This window comes from Chlamydotis macqueenii, chromosome 1 (genome assembly GCF_036417535.1).
Source record: "Chlamydotis macqueenii isolate bChlMac1 chromosome 1, bChlMac1.mat, whole genome shotgun sequence".
Lineage (NCBI taxonomy): Eukaryota > Metazoa > Chordata > Aves > Otidiformes > Otididae > Chlamydotis > Chlamydotis macqueenii.
The window spans coordinates 93,802,773-93,818,347 of record NC_141556.1 but is presented as its reverse complement, the minus strand read 5'-3'; the positions used below and the strand labels follow the sequence as shown (position 1 = coordinate 93,818,347).

At 38.7% G+C, this 15,575-nt stretch overlaps 1 protein-coding gene across 3 annotated transcripts in view; it reads left to right on the top strand.

Annotated features, from left to right (window-relative positions):
* The window catches only part of CMSS1 (cms1 ribosomal small subunit homolog), a 250,671-nt gene extending 235,355 nt beyond the window's left edge, over window positions 1-15,316 (top strand). For 2 of the 3 annotated variants that reach the window (XM_086761827.1, XM_010116779.2), the window contains exons 3-10: window positions 1,069-1,140; window positions 3,702-3,831; window positions 6,588-6,647; window positions 7,445-7,547; window positions 9,042-9,102; window positions 9,976-10,063; window positions 11,693-11,781; window positions 15,048-15,316. In XM_086761827.1, coding sequence (XP_086617953.1) covers window positions 1,069-1,140; window positions 3,702-3,831; window positions 6,588-6,647; window positions 7,445-7,547; window positions 9,042-9,102; window positions 9,976-10,063; window positions 11,693-11,781; window positions 15,048-15,131 — 687 coding nt within the window. In that variant the 3' untranslated portion in view covers window positions 15,132-15,316. The remainder of the gene's footprint in view (window positions 1-1,068; window positions 1,141-3,701; window positions 3,832-6,587; window positions 6,648-7,444; window positions 7,548-9,041; window positions 9,103-9,975; window positions 10,064-11,692; window positions 11,782-15,047) is intronic. The other variant, XM_086761838.1, reaches the window with a different exon arrangement.
* The last annotated feature ends 259 nt before the right edge of the window (window positions 15,317-15,575 follow it).

Sequence of the window (15,575 nt, the reverse complement as noted above, 5' to 3'; positions counted from 1 at the left end):
ACTTCTTTGCAGTTTCTCACAGGAGTAGATTTTTCCAGCCAGATGCATCTTAGTATCAAGGAGCTTTTTCCTGCAGCTCAGCCTATTTTTCCCATTGCTCTTCATCGAGTCACTTATTAAGCTCTAAAGCCTATCTATATAGATTAATTTGCATTTCCATGAAGTGGAAGTCCCTAAGAAGGCAAAAGAAAAGAGAATTGCTGTGCTCAAAACAAGGAAAGCCTGTGCGTTGCTTCCTCTGTTTTGGGCAATTTTAGGACAAATCCTAACCCTGGCTTATGTGAACAGGGATTCTTGTTACAAATGGACCAATTCAGCCTGCTCACTCAGACAGAAAAGAGGGTTAATAATAGCAACATGTGTTGCATGAAGATTGTTCTGAAATGCACCATGTATTTTTCTTGTGAGTATTTGACTCTGCCTGCTCTGAGGGGACTATGCAAGAATGGGGCAGAACAAATTCAAAACATGTTTTCCTAAATTTTGCATTACAAATGTCAAAGGAAATCCAGAGCATAATTGTTTCCAATTATTCTCGCCCAGTTCCATAGTATCTTTCGCCATCTGGATGCTCACCTTAGACCCAGTTATTTTAAAGCACAATTGGCAAAGTTTAGAAAAACAATCACACACAATAATAGAGTTTAAAAATATAAAGTTTTTGAAAGGTTTGGTTCATGTTTTCCTCAATATTTTTTAAATTTATTAAAACTTGCTTTTCACCATTTCATGGAAGTGTGACTACAACCTGTACGTTTCAACTTTCGGTTCTTTTATTTCTTTCTTGATTACAGCAGCATAGATCTCAATTCCAAAGTTACTCCACATACATGTAACTGCAAGAATTAGATCCCTTCTACACATGAGGAAGCTTGTTTTGGTTGGGGTTTTTTTTCCTAACTCAGCATTGTGATTTCTCTGTCCCCTCTTACTACCTCCCTTTGGTGACTTTCCAGCCCCACCCCCAACCAGGTGATCAGATACTTGATGTTGAATCTTTTTTTTTTTTTTCTTACTTGTTTTGTTGTGTTGAGTTTTTAAAATTTTTTTTAAATCTGTGCTTTGCAGCCTACAGAGTGTTTTCTGAGTCAGCCTGAAGAAAAACAAGAGAGCACTGTCAAGGCGAAGAGGAGAAAGAAGGTATGAATGTCCCTAGAGTGTGTCTGGGGACTGGGCAGTGGGTGTATGTGCTATTACAAGGTTCAGAATTGGGACGACCCTGTGATGACGACAAGTAATATGGTCATAATATTGGAGCCTCTTTTAAAGAAGAACATAAATTTCTCCTTTTTTTAATTCACTCAAAACGTCCATTCCCAACCCAAACTGTGGCACTGCGTCTGTGGTCCACTCAAGGATTGTATATGTCTGTGCCCAACTTGCAAGTGTTGCACATTGGGAAAATGTTAACTGCATCAAAGAAAGGTGGACTTTCAGTTGCTGCAGAGTCTACCTCATTTCAGCAGTGTGATAAGGCTCCAGCTGCTGTTATGTTTTTTGACCCAAGAGCTGTCCTCGTTCACTCTTCTCCTCATACCGTAAGTATATAAATAAATACTCTGTATTGTCCCTCTGGCCATGTTCCATACTCACCCTCAACAACAAACACGCTCTGCGCTCTAGGTGGAAATTATATGGCACCAGGCAAGTTAATTGTCTTTCAGGACAGACTGTAAATAGTTGGCTCCCTCACAAGGCTGAGATGTCCTTTTTATATTATGTCAGGCCTCTCAATCATCCAGGGAATGGGAAGAGGGAAGAACGGGATTTAACTTTAAATGCAGCTCCAGCAGAAGTGGCGGGGGTACTTGTTCCACTGCTGCCAGAGCAAATGCATCCCACGACAGAGATTGGTGAACCAGACCTAACAAAAAGATCCCAGGTCTCAGGCAAACAATAGGCGCTTAGTTACACCTTTGGTTTCAGTGGGGCTAGGCCACTTAGTGTACATACACAGCCTGTCAAAAAATCCATCAGGAAATATCAGGTTGATCTACGGATTCCAAACAAATTGCTCTTTCCAAATTAAGGAAAAGGGTGGGGGAAAAAAAAACCCTTTGTTTTTAAGCATCTGGAATGAATTGGAAGAAAAATAATAAAACTTCCTGCGTGAGGAACATTTCCCCACAGCTCTCCTTGAAGGAAGAGAGTTTGCTCAGGTGTCCTTGCTCTTGCTCTTACAGAATTTCTCATTAGTATCAGGCTTCTCCCCTCCAGAGTGTCATAATTTTCCTGGAGGAACCAAGTGGCCTGATGAATGACGTAATGGTCCTGTGGAACAACAGCTTATGCTAAGTTACCAAGTAAAATGAGCTTGATAGTCCTGTCTTGCTGTCTGCTAAATCAGAGGTTCCCAAATGTGGGTCACTGAAGAGACAGATTTCTTGAAAAAAAGGCGTTTGTAGTTCATAGGAACAGCAATGAAGAGGTGTGCTTGTGAGCCTCATGCAAAGGCTGTGTGTGCTGCAGATGGCCTGTGGTCGTTCTTTGAGAAGCTGGTTGTTCCATAGCAGAAAAATACAACGATGCCAAATGAGGGTGAATCTTGGGAAGGAGTGCTACAGATTCAGGCACTGCAAAAACCTGCCGAACAGCCAGATGTTCACTGGAAAGTCTTCCAGGGACTGCAGAGGCCTCTGCACCAGGCCAAAGGTGGACTGAGAGGAAGGCATAAGCACTTCATCTCTACATATCCCACCATCAAAGATTCAGCTCCATCCTAACTACACTCTCCTGCTCCTTTTCCCTTCCAGGCTTATGCTGCCATGTGTCCTCATGACAGCAGGTTCGGTTTAGCTTACGCAGCTGAGAAGCCTTGAGCTGATCTCTCAGAAATGAATCACTTCTCAGTGAGAACAAGAGAGGTTTCACATCCTTGCCATTCTCTCCAGGCTGCCTCTGTCCTTCAAAATCTGCTGTTTTCTTAAATGCCGGCAGATTGTTCAGACAGTGGGAACCCTGGGCTATTCTACCCCAATGATCCATTTAATTATGGGGAAAAATAGAGCAGCACTTTCACCTCGGTGAAAACTCAGACCTGTTACTTGCTAACGTTCCTAAGGTGTAAAACACAATCATTATGAAGTCATGTCAAGGCTCTAAAAGTTAGTAGTTTGGTTTAAAAAATTATACATTTTGGAAGAACAAAGCAGCTGCTGAACTCTTTCTGCTTGACTTGTGGTTTTGTGAGCTTTTAACTAATTTTCATCATGCTTGTATGACGGTATTCTGTAAATACAGGTAGCTATCTTTCCTTCCAAAATAGATAGATAGTTACCCTGTTTTAATCAAAATATAACCAAGACTTACATAACCACTTGATTCCTGTTGTTATGCTTTATGAATAGTAAATTAAAAGAAATTATGAAAGCTGATACTTAAGTGTAACAACAGCAAAACTCACAAAACCAGCTTTCAGTTTTGTTTTTGTTACTGCAACATTTCAGGTGAGTGCACAAGATTTTTGTCTTTGGGCTCACAGGCCATCTCATCAAAATATCTGAACTTGCCTCTGAAGTCTGCGTTCCACTAAAGCCAGTGGAAATCTTGTCCCATTGTAACATGTTTTCCTAATTAAGCTAGAATTAAGCCAATATAACTGTATAAAGTTATGGAGGATCATTTATTTACAGTGGTCGTAGGTAGTCAAAGAGCAGAAATTATAGAAATGCCGTACTTACCAGTTTTACTTGTTTTTTCAGAAGAAAATTTCTGATATTCTGGAAAAATCCACTCCAAAACCTGGTGTCCCTGCAGATCTACAAAATCTGCTTAGTCAACATTTTGGTGAAAACCGTTCAGTGATTGAAATAGAGGAATTAAAGCTGTCAGGTAACTTATCTTATATTTAGTAGATAAATAATGAAGGGTTTATGATACTCTTGTGTTCTTTTTCTGCAGAAGAAAGAGGATTTTTAGGACAGGTCGTGAGTTGTACTTTTTTATGGAAATATTTTCTTATACTATATATTGATTTACTGTTTAAGTAGAGATGCTAGGTTTTTTTTGAACAAATCTGTGGTTTCTTGGAGTTACAGAAATTAAAAGAAACATTATTTAAATGTGTCTTTCTATTGTAAAGTCTTGATTTCAGGAGCTCACTTTCCTTAATAGAAATTATATGATTCCTAATAATAGCTTCCAAGATTCTGACAGAGAAAGTGAAAATGTATTTTGTTTCTGGGATTATCTGAGTTGATCCAGATGCATAATAGGAGGATTGACAGGAATAGACAAAGAAATAATAAGCCGTCATTCTGATGTGGTTATGAGATGTTGAACGCAATGGTTTTTCAGGGAGTGGCATGAATTGAGATCGTAGTTTTGGTCCAAGTGCAAGGTGACCAAGTTTTAACCCTAACAGGGACCCTTTTGGTTTCCTGTGTTCTGTCTCCAGTTAAAAGCCAGTGATAGAAAAGGCAAAGCAGGACAGAGTCGGGTTAGCTTCTGTCAGTTGGAGATTGCATTAGAGATGAAGGCAACATTGAACTTTTATGCCTCCTACTCTGCAGAGGCACTGACGTTTTATAGGCACTGTCCATTATTTGTTGGCAGTGGCCTGGTGACTAACCTGCGTGCACCTTTGATACTTCTTGAACTCTTAGTGACCTGTGCCCAATATAGGAGCCTTTTAACCCAGCAGTGGTTTCTCTCTTTTAATGTTTAAGCTTGTCTTTCTAAATAAATATGCTTCTCCTTAACATCCATGATTCTGGGTTGACCCTTCTTTATTTCTATAGGACAGGTTCAGCTTTCTTGTTGAATCGAGAAAACCTGGAGAAGTCCCATATAGATTGCTTTGAAAAGCTTGTGTTAAATATTTTTAGACCTTTAGAGTTTTTAGCAAATAATAAATTGCTTTGGATTCATTATTATTAAAAGAAGTGACCCATTTCCCTCTGGATTAGCTCTTGGGTTGGATGGAGATATTATTTCTTTCTGTCTGTGCTGGGAGTTGGAGTGCCAAGGAGTTTATGAACTTCTACAGCTGTCAAGTCATTCACGTCAAAGCACTGAGCAAATAACAAGCAACTACTTGGAGTTGTGTGTTCTTGTTAACTGACACAGTGCAGAAGGCCAGGTTTGTAGTCAGCATGGTCTCTTGCTGCAGTCTGGAGCTATATGGTTTTCCCCCTTTCTAAAACTTTCATTTAAAGTTGTTGTTAATACTCCAGTGTTTCTGGAGTGTTGGTGTAAAGTCAGTGACTGAAGCTCTTATCCTTTAAACACCATCTTTTGAATTGTTCAGTCATTAATGAGACTTCATATAGTCAGAAAAGCAAAACAACAGCAAAGACATTTTGCCACTGGGAGGAAAGGAACATGGTGAGTGTGAAGAGCTCTCCTATTACCACCAAATGGTTATGGAAGGGCAGCCCCTGCCCTTCCCCACTAGTGTTAAGTGCATCTTTCAAATATTATTTTAAAATCAAGTCAGCTGCTGATCCTTCAGTTGTATACATTCATTACCTTTGGAGCCCAGGTCGCAGTAAATGTCAATCTCTGGATTTAATAACAGGAATTGGTGCAAAATGAAAGCTGTTAGCAAGACAACACCCATTTAATGATACAGTGATGGAGAGTGGCTGTGCTCAAGAAACTACATAGGCAAGACTTCAGCCAGACATCAGCTGCAAAACAAGTTGGTCACACTGTCTGTTCCAATGGAAATGATGGATTGACGCTGCCAGCACATGCACAGTACACCATCCATGTTGTGATGGTTTAGCCGAAACCAGGACACATGTGAGCATGAATAATACCTATAGGGAAATGTCCTTAGTTTAACTAAAAATATCAGCAAACATCTCATTCCATAGACAGGCACCCTGATTTGCTGTGCTTCATGCAGAATGACGACATATTTGGGTCCCTGAAGACAGAGTTGTTAATGCTCAGCGGGAGCGTATTGTTCCATCAGGCAAAATATCCTTAACAACAATGGCAAGTTTTCAGGCTGTCTAATTTTAATAATCATTTTAAGAACTTAGACTTTCTATATAGACACTGGAGAAAGGAAAGACCTTCCAGAGAACTTGTTAGGACCTTGTCTTTCTTCATGGCCTCTCTATGAAGCTTAAAGTTAAATGGCATCTCTGCCACAGAGTGCTTTTAAGACTTTTAAGTGACCATTATTGGTAAATTCTTGCATTTACACAGTGTGAATTGTTTGGGTGATCTACAAATATATTCCATCATAGGTAGATTGGAGGAACAGTCTAGCACATTGACTGTAAGGCTTTTGACTAAGACCATTGATTGATTGTGGCAAAGACATATGAAAACTTTTTTTTTAAGTATGTGATCACACTTGTGCAGCCCTGTATTCAGGATTTTTCATGGTGGGAGAAAAGAAAGGAGTTGCAATTAAGTTGAGAGATGTTACCTTCATTGGTTTATGCGATATAAAACTTCATGTACATGAGGTGTATGTTAATCTTTGTTTCACAAATGGTAATTTATTGATGATGGATTTTAACACAGTTGTTATTTTATCAATACAACTAGTGGTTATGCTGCAAACATACATGTTTTTTTTCCTGTTAAAAATACATCAATAAAAACACTTCTTCCTTTTACGTTTTCAGATTCCTGTTTTTTGCCAGCCAATGATCTCACCCACAGTTTTTCTTCATACCTGAAGGAAAGTAAGTCCAAGTGTTGGATGAGATGAAAGCTGGATGAAAACCATTGTTAATGCAATATTATTGCAGTTTTTATCTGTTCCTCCAAATATTTTTAATTATGAGATATTAATAACTTTAAGGGTTTTTCTTTTTTTTCATGACAGGTCTCATTTTTATGACTCTTTTTTACTCATCACTTTTTTGTATCAAAATGTTTTAGGATTTCTTTTAATTGCTAGGGATTATTTGTCGGTAATTTATTGTGGCGTCATAAGTAGATTGTATGTGTTATCTTACAGTAAAAATCCTGCAACTATCTGCTGACATGAACCAAGACAATTTTTATTCTCATATATGTTTATGTAGAACTTCTGATCTGGTAAATGTATCTTTTCTATTTATTGACTCTGGTACAAATTACAGTTTGTGGCAAATAGAATCATAGAATGGTTCGGGTTGGAAGGGACCTTCAAAGGTCATCTAGTCCAACCCTCCTGCAAGGAGCAGGGACATCTTCAACCAGATCAGGTTGCTCAGAGTCTCATCCAACTAAGACAATGGGCTTGTCACCTTACAAATTGTTGGGTTTTAATGCTTATCTAAGTTGTTCAGTTATGCAGTATTTCTGTATTTTGTTTATTTTGAGCATTTTATTTTCCAATTTCTCAGCCATGACTAAATGTAAAAGTTTTGCCAGAGATCCAGGAGTCAGCATGTGTGTTCTTGCTGCTGGCTACCATTCATCATGTACTCTTGTAATTTAAAATTATGGCATGTAGTACTTTCTCTGTGTGTGTACATGAGCTTTTTCATTGCAGTCTGTCCTAAGTGGGCAAAACTCCGTAAAAACCACAAGGAGAAGAAGTCGGTGGTGATGCTAGTTATCTGCAGTTCTGCCCTTCGTTCCTTGGAACTCATCAAGTATGTCGATAGCAAATGTTATGTTGAGGTTGGCAGTCAGTCAGAGGTTTTGTCTTGGAACCACAGACATAAAGGCAAAACTGGGACACTGTCCTCTGCTAGCCAACAAATTCACTGACTCAAACTGATGCAATATCCCTTGCTTCTTTAAACTGTGAGAATGTGGTGTTTGGTTTTAGACTGAAGTAACATATAGTACTTCAGTTGCATGGAAGTGCTATTTTTGTTAAAAACCAAAAAAAAAAAAAGTGTAACCAATTTTGGGGAAACATGCAACGTGTTCTACTTGGGAACAGAGGAAACCCATAAAGCATCATGATCTACATCTAGAAATCATGACTTTGCACCCAAGGCAATGAGGACATGGCATTCCAGGGCCTCCAGTGCCAACGTGTGCATCTGGCCTGAGTGCCTCCAGGTCTGTGTTCCCAGCTGGCTCAGGCTGGCAAAACTGCTGTGCAGAGAGGATGATTTTCAGTGTTCCCTGTCTTTTTTTTTTCCCTTCTCTATCCTCCTCCTTCTCCTTCCAGAAGTCTTGATTACTTTGATGGATTAATGTATACCTCACAAATTTCATGGTTGTCTTTTATGTCTTGACCGCTTTTCCTGTGATTTTATGTCAGTACAACATGAGATGGAGAGTTGGGAAGTTTGACTCCATGCCACAGATAGAAGCATAAATATGGCACATGTGCCAGTAGTGCTTAGCCCCTGCATGCAGATATTAACATCTGAGACTTAGGTGGTTTATATGTATACTTGTATATAAAACTTTAGCTTTGCATAAGAGAAAATTGAAAATCTAGTGCACTGCAAAAACAAAAAAAAAAAAACAAAAAAAAAAAACATGCAGAGAAAGCTGTCTTAAATGACATTCAGCAAATACTGAATATGTTGTCTCCTGCTTGATTAGTACAGAACAGAGTTAGAACTGTGGGCCAAAATAAAGTGTCAGAAGAACAAGTCAGATTTTCTGACTAATGAGTTTTGATTAACTGGAATTTGGGCAATTTCTGCAGTAACATCTGTGGCAGCCTAGGTTTTCCCAACAGCCACGCTGCAGGAAGACTCTGCAGAATGTAGATTGGTACATACACAGATCTTTCCTTTTCTGCACACACGTGCATGTTCATTCATGCCTGTATCTCAGTAACTGAGGTTTGGTTTTTTTTAATTAGAATTTGGTCATTAGTCAGTTTTGAACTAAGTTAGCTGTGAAAGCACAGGCCATAATTATTAAATATTATCAGAAAAGCTATCTAAACAATATTGCCCCCTACCGATATCTCCTATTGTGCTTGTCCAGTTGACGATCACTGTTGGTCAAGTAGTGAACAAGAATGTACATAGTGTTCAAAGTACAGGCAGGGGTCACTGGGGGACTGTGTGTCTCAGGCATATTGAGAAATGCCAGCTAGTTTTGCTTTCCTCCTGTGTGGTCTTAATCCCAGCCCTGATGCTTGCATTTCCTTTTTCAATTTTTTTTATTGCTAGGTCAATGACAGCATTTAAAGGAGACTGCAGAGTTCTCAAGTTGTTTGCAAAGCATATAAAGGTAAGAGAGCTGCAAGGGAATTTTGACAGAACAACTAACTAATGTTGTACCATTTTCTTTTTAAAGCATTTAGCAGTAATACCTTTCATGTAGTGTTCATATAATGTTCCTTCCTTTATGTAATGCCTCCTTTGGTAACGCATTGTTGCAGTCTGAGGAAGCTAGCCAAAGCTATCTCCAGTAGCTCTGGTGCAATCCTATGCAGAATGTATATGCTTATGCATATGCAATGTTTTAAAGATGTTCCCCATTCCTGTGAGGTGCTCATTCAAATGCCTTTTGCCTGTTTAAACAGAAAGTTCACACACATAAATTTGTAGAAGCAAACTGTACCAGCTCCTATATTTGCGTTCTGCCAGTTGGATGCCTGGATACCCAATATCCGTATCTGCTGGAGAGCACAAATAATGGGGATGTTGGAAATAATGAGTGGATATTTGGCCTTTGATATAAATACTGTCAAACATGCAAATGCCCCCTTTTTTATTTCACCTTCTTCCAGTGCCTTCCTCTTGTAGGAGTTTAGAGCTAATTCAACTTCGTCAGTTTTCCAGATATTTCCAGAGAATTTGTTTAAATGCTGAAGGAAGCATACTGTTCTCACCTCCAAAAATAGTTGGTGCAATAGCAGATTTTCAGAGTCGAAAATGAACGAACTTCTAGAGAAAGTGTGATGCCCAGCTGGCTGTTACATTTCTTAAACTTTCTCCCAGATATATCAGTTTGACAGTTTGAAAGATGAATAGCATTTGTTACCTGATGGTATTCTAGAAAGATGTATTATGAGATCTTGAATTTATTTCCAGCTCTTTGAGAAGAAATCTTAAAACAATTGTGGTTTTACTGTGGTTTGTCCTTCTCTCTTCAAATTAGATAAAAGAACAGATGAATATGTTGGAGAAAGGCGTGTTCCACATCGGGGTTGGAACTCCTGGGAGAGTAAAAGCACTAGTGGAGCAAGGTGGGAGAACAAGGAGGATTTTCTCCAGAAGTATCTTATACTTGATCTCATGAGAAGTGAGACTTCAGTTGGTTTTGAAGTGCTTAGATTGACATGAATCTGTGGATTTAGGTACTAAACTGTACAGTTCTGTTTCTACACTTCTACTATGTCAATCAAAATGAGGTCAAGATTCTAGTAGTTGATTTTATGATCATTTTAAGCTGGCATAAATCAGCATTACCAGAGAAAGGCAGAGTAATACTTATCCCCACCCCCAGTCAGTGCCCACTTGTTCCCCCTTCCTGCTTCTTGTGCTAGCCCAAGAGTCTGTCTGGCAACTCGTTGAACTGATCCCAGTTAGGTCTGATCACAATTAAAATAAAACCAGTGTGCACACAAAATCAGGTAATGAGCAGGCAGAGATGGGGGGCTTCCTCTTTTGGCAGGAATACAGATTTATGCTGACTTGAAAGTGATTGCAAAACCATGGTGTAAGACACAAAGTTCCAGGAAACTAAACACTGCAAGTAAATCAAAAGGAAATAATGGCAGAAGTCGTGGTATCATGTGTTACTCTGAGCTCAGTGTAAACTTTTGTGAGCAGTGGACAAAAGATTTGCTTGCTGATTTGATTTTATTTCTGATTTGCCTGTAATGAAATTAATTATTCTGTATACATCTTCTTTTCTCTCCCCAAATTTTGGGTCGTTTTACTTACTCAGTAAGACATTATGTACACAAAGAAAAACAAACAGTAAAATGAGAAGATGATAAGGTGATTCTTTCCATTCCTTTTTCTAAACGTTGCCTTGCTCTGACTGTGGTTTCTTGGTCAGCCACTGGCTGTGGATTGGGACCCTACCATTCCTTCCAAAAAGGCACAGGAGCAGCATAATTTTGTTGCTTCTTGTGCCCTCCACCAACGTTAAATTGTTACTGCTCAGCACTTCAGCACATTGCCATGTTAGGTGGAGGCAGCTTATGGCAGGGACAAGGTGTATCATCTTATCCTAAGGTCTAGTCCTATTTTGACACCTTAGTGTTGCAGTGCCAGGTCACTAGTGAATAGAGAGGAGTCCAAACTGGTTCGAAAAACTGTGGGCATCATGTAAGACCAGGGAAAAATAAGGGAACAGCTGGAGGGCCAGTTCAGAAAATACCTTTTTTTTCTTTCACCACCATTTATTTAGAGGTTAAAGGAATTCTTCAGCAGCACCACTGACCTGACTCACATTCACATAGCACCCAGTCCTGTAAATTGCTAAACATTGTCAGTTCCCATTAACAGGAGTTTTCAGGCCAGCGTCCTTGTAACTTACCAGCTCCTCATCAGCTGTGGAAATTCAGCTCCTGTGGTTTCATCAAGAGGAAGCTTGAGGAATTATATTCTGTCAGGATGATAGCTCTTGACAAGCCTGGCAACAGTAGTTGTTCTGCTTTTGTGTTTGTCTTCCAAAAAGGCATGAGATTATGTGGTTAAGGGAGTTTGCAGTGTCAGTGCATTAGTTTTACAACCAGCAAATGTAGTACTTAAGTGATCAAAGATTAGTTTCCTTGGAAACAGACAGCAAAAGATGTAAAAGCAAAAAAAAATTTTGATAAGCACGTCATATTATCTTGGTAGTAAAATTTATGTTGCCTTTTTAGATGGTCTGTGCTTGAACTCCACAAAATATATGATTCTGGATTGGAACTGGAGAGATCAGAAGCTAAGGAGAATGATGGATATCCCTGAGGTATTGTATAAGCACCTGTGTATATTATGTTCTGTGTATTCATTACTTTGGATTCCTGTGCCCAGATCTTGGTCAGTAGCGTTTTCTTTCTGTAAAGCTGACTTCAGTGGTTTAGAAACACAAAGAAGTCAACATTTGACTAGTAAGTCTGTACTCTCAGGTCTCGAAATTATCTTATGAAGATTTTTTTCCTTTTTTATTGCAAGTCGCGGCTGTGACTTTTACGGCTGTGCTATGAATTTTTCCTGTTTATGCGAGATGGTTTTTCTGCCTGTCCTGGGAGGTTCTCTCAGTAAGATGACTTTGTGCAAAAGTTTCCTCAAAAACTAAATAAAATTTTGGAGAAGCATTTATTTGTCTCCATCTGAGAGCAAGGTAACTTCTTGTGAGTAAATCTACAGATTGCTCTTTTTTTTTTTTTTCTTTTTTTCTTTTTTTCTTTCTTTTTTTTTTGGCAAGAGGTAGGGTGCAAGCTATGCAGAGCCATCTGTCATTTGTATACTCCTTTTAAGATCATTCCTCATTCTTTTCAGTTCTGTAACCCAACTTTCATATTTATTGCTGTGACAAGACATGTTTACCACATGCTGTGGGGCATCAGCTGGTATTTACATGGCAGAAAGAGGCAAATTCCTCCACCAGTTGTTGTTAGAAAGCTCCCAGTTTCCTGCACAGTGTTTAGAGCAGGTCAATACACAGAATCTCCAGGGAAAAGGGACTTTTTTGCATATAGACATTAAGCTGTTTCACAAGTAAAATGAATTAGCAGTCATTAATCCTTCTCTGTATTTGTCTATGTATTTGAATGTGCTGCATTTTACAGTCCCACATAGAGAAAGATACACTTTTCCAATAGTTTTGGGTAAAGCACCCCATAAAAAAATACATTGCAGAAATGAAGTAACAAAGAAACCAGCTCTGCTTTTTGAGGCAAGGAGGCTCCCTCTTGTGGTAAATACATAAGGCTTTTCTGTATAGTGCTTGCACTTACCTGTAATTTTGTTTAAAGAATGGAGAACATTAATTCACAGCTATATTAGCACAAGATCTTAGTACAAAAGGTGCTGGTTGCAGTGGGATGGATTTTTTGAGTCAGCTGAAGTAAATATACGTACAGTAAACTATAGGTTATCCACTTCAAAAAAAAACCTGAAAATTATGTGGCTAGTATTTGATTTTGGGCTATTGCAAACCTGAACTACCCCTTTCAGCTCCCTGTAGGTAGTATCATATCATTTCTACCTGTCTGTCTGGGAATATAGGCAAAAAGTTGTGAGTCCAGCTGTATTTTATTAAGGGAAAATCTTAAGGCTATCTTAACATCAAAATGTTAAGGTTTAGTTCGAGTTAAAACCAAGTAAGTGTGTTACACCTTCATATGTACTGTTAGCATAACGAATAGATACTTATGTGTGATTACAGAATAGTGAATATGCGATTACAGAAAAGTCTTCTAACGTGCCCTTGACTCGGGCAACACAACATACAGAAAGGTTTTTGACATCTTGAGCTATGTAAGTGGAGCATCTTGCAGCTATTTGTCCTGTTGCAGACATCAGGCAGATTCCTGAACGTTATAAGAATGTCAGTAATAAAAGATACTCAAATAATGTTTTTGAAATAAGGCATCTTAGCAGAGTAGAAATCAATAGGATTTTCTGGCAACTTGCAGGCTTGCAATGTGGAATACAGTCTTAATGAGCAGAGGCTTTTAGTCCTCTGCTTGTATAAAAATTGTGAAATATATCCCAAGATTAAGAATAAGTTTGCTCAAAGAAGAGAGGAATTATTAAAAAATTATAATAGTTTTAATTTACTTTTTATCCATTCATGGAAAATCTGTAGCTTCATTTTAAAGGTGTAAACTACTTGATGTTTTTGTACTCAGCTCATATTCAGTGGAGAATTACGTACACAGTGGTATATTCTGATAAATATATAAATTTAAAAACACATGAATCCTCCCATATGGCAGTCCTGTATCCCGTCACGTCCACATAATGGATGGCACCCTGATCCAATGCTCTTTCAGATGCCTCAACATCTCATTAGTTAATGCTGCTGGGTTTTTTTTCTGTTTCTGTGTCTCACTCCATGCATCCCAAACAGTGGAGGGAAGGAAATAAAAAGGAAGCTTACAAGGAAACCAGTGGTGGGGTAAATGAGTTTATCAGACTCTGGCTTGCTGTGCTTCATTTATACTGATGCATTAAGGTTTAAATAAAAATTGATGTTATACTTTGTGATCTGGCCAAAGGACAGGCTTCCCACTTTGAAATCTTTGTGTATAGAGGCTGATGGCAATACGGAGCTGTATTAACTCCTCAAATTACTTTTTTGTAGGGTTCAGGTAGAGTTTTTTCAATAAAAATAGTATTGTATGGTCTGCAAAGAATACAAACATTGAGCCTTCAGTAAGTTTGAAAATACAGAAAGTTTAAGTTTCAGGTTTTATGAAAGTAGAAAGGTTTGCAAGAAATGGACTTGCGATAGAAAGAGAACTATTTTCACCTTCATGTAGCATATCCAACATGGAACAGAGACTGGTCAGACTTTCTAACATTATTTATTCCTGTGATGGAATAAATCCACACAAGTGGAGGCACAGAAGGATATTATCCTGAGAGAAAACTCGTGAATAAGTTATTTGTAAGTGGGAAGAGCTAGCTATAAGGAAACTCTGGACTCACCATGATGACAGAGAATCTTGTGTTCTTCCTGAAGTATAGAGTCAATATTTACTCTCAAGTGCATTTGTCTTTTATCTTTAGATAAGCAATAAACTCCAGCCATATCCGTGTTGTAAACCAAAGTACTTTGCATGCAGCACAGGTAGACTCGACCTTTATGCTCGCTTTCGGGTGTCTCAGACACAGACAACATCGTGGCTGTTGCAGTGCCGTACTGCCCTTGGACTGCTTTATGCTCGTTGATACTCTGGAAAGTCCTGGAAGGATTTTGCAGCCGAGGGTGGATCTCATGCTGTGGCATGCTTCATCAGTTCCATACTGATGACAACTTAGCTCTAGCTGCGTTAGATGGGACTGCACAAGCTGTAGTTGTACTTCAGGATTGCAGAGCAAATGTTAGATATTTTACAAAGTGGAAATGTTGTAGAGCTCAGGACCTTGTGTGGGACCTGAGGACCTCAGGACCTTCTTTAATTTCTAGTCCTATAGCGAGATGCCTGAGTAAATAAATAATGGTATTTGGCCAAAGCGTTGACAGTAATTTTTGATGTTTTCTTTGATTTTTGTTTTCTTCAGATAAAGAAGGAAACAATTGACCTACTGGAGATGTGTATTATAAAGCTATGCAGAGAAGGATCTGTGAAGCTGGGACTCTTTTAATAGTTTTACCAACAAGGAAGCCGTTTGCAGCTGCATTTCACTATTCTCCTGTATGCAATTGGCAAGTGATTCATGGATGATGGAATTAAGAATTTTCACTCTTCAGAGGTCTGTCAATACAGAAAGAATGCACATTGGAACTTTTTCTGAGTTTCCTTTTAATAATAAAACAGAACTTTTGTTTGTAGTTTTAGTATGACTTTTATTGCAAGAGCAGTGTGATATTGAAATTAGAGGTACATTGCGTTCACCAGCTCGTTCACTACTATGTCACTTTTAGGATGTTAAAGATGAGCAAACCTGGGTGTGAAAGTCTGTACAATTCAGTTCTCTCTTATCTCCCTCTGCTGTCCCAAAAGGAGACCTTTACTTCTCTCATGAGAATCTAGTTCTTGCCTTAGAGGATCTTTGAAAATGTTGTATGAATTTCAGTAATTTGTCAAA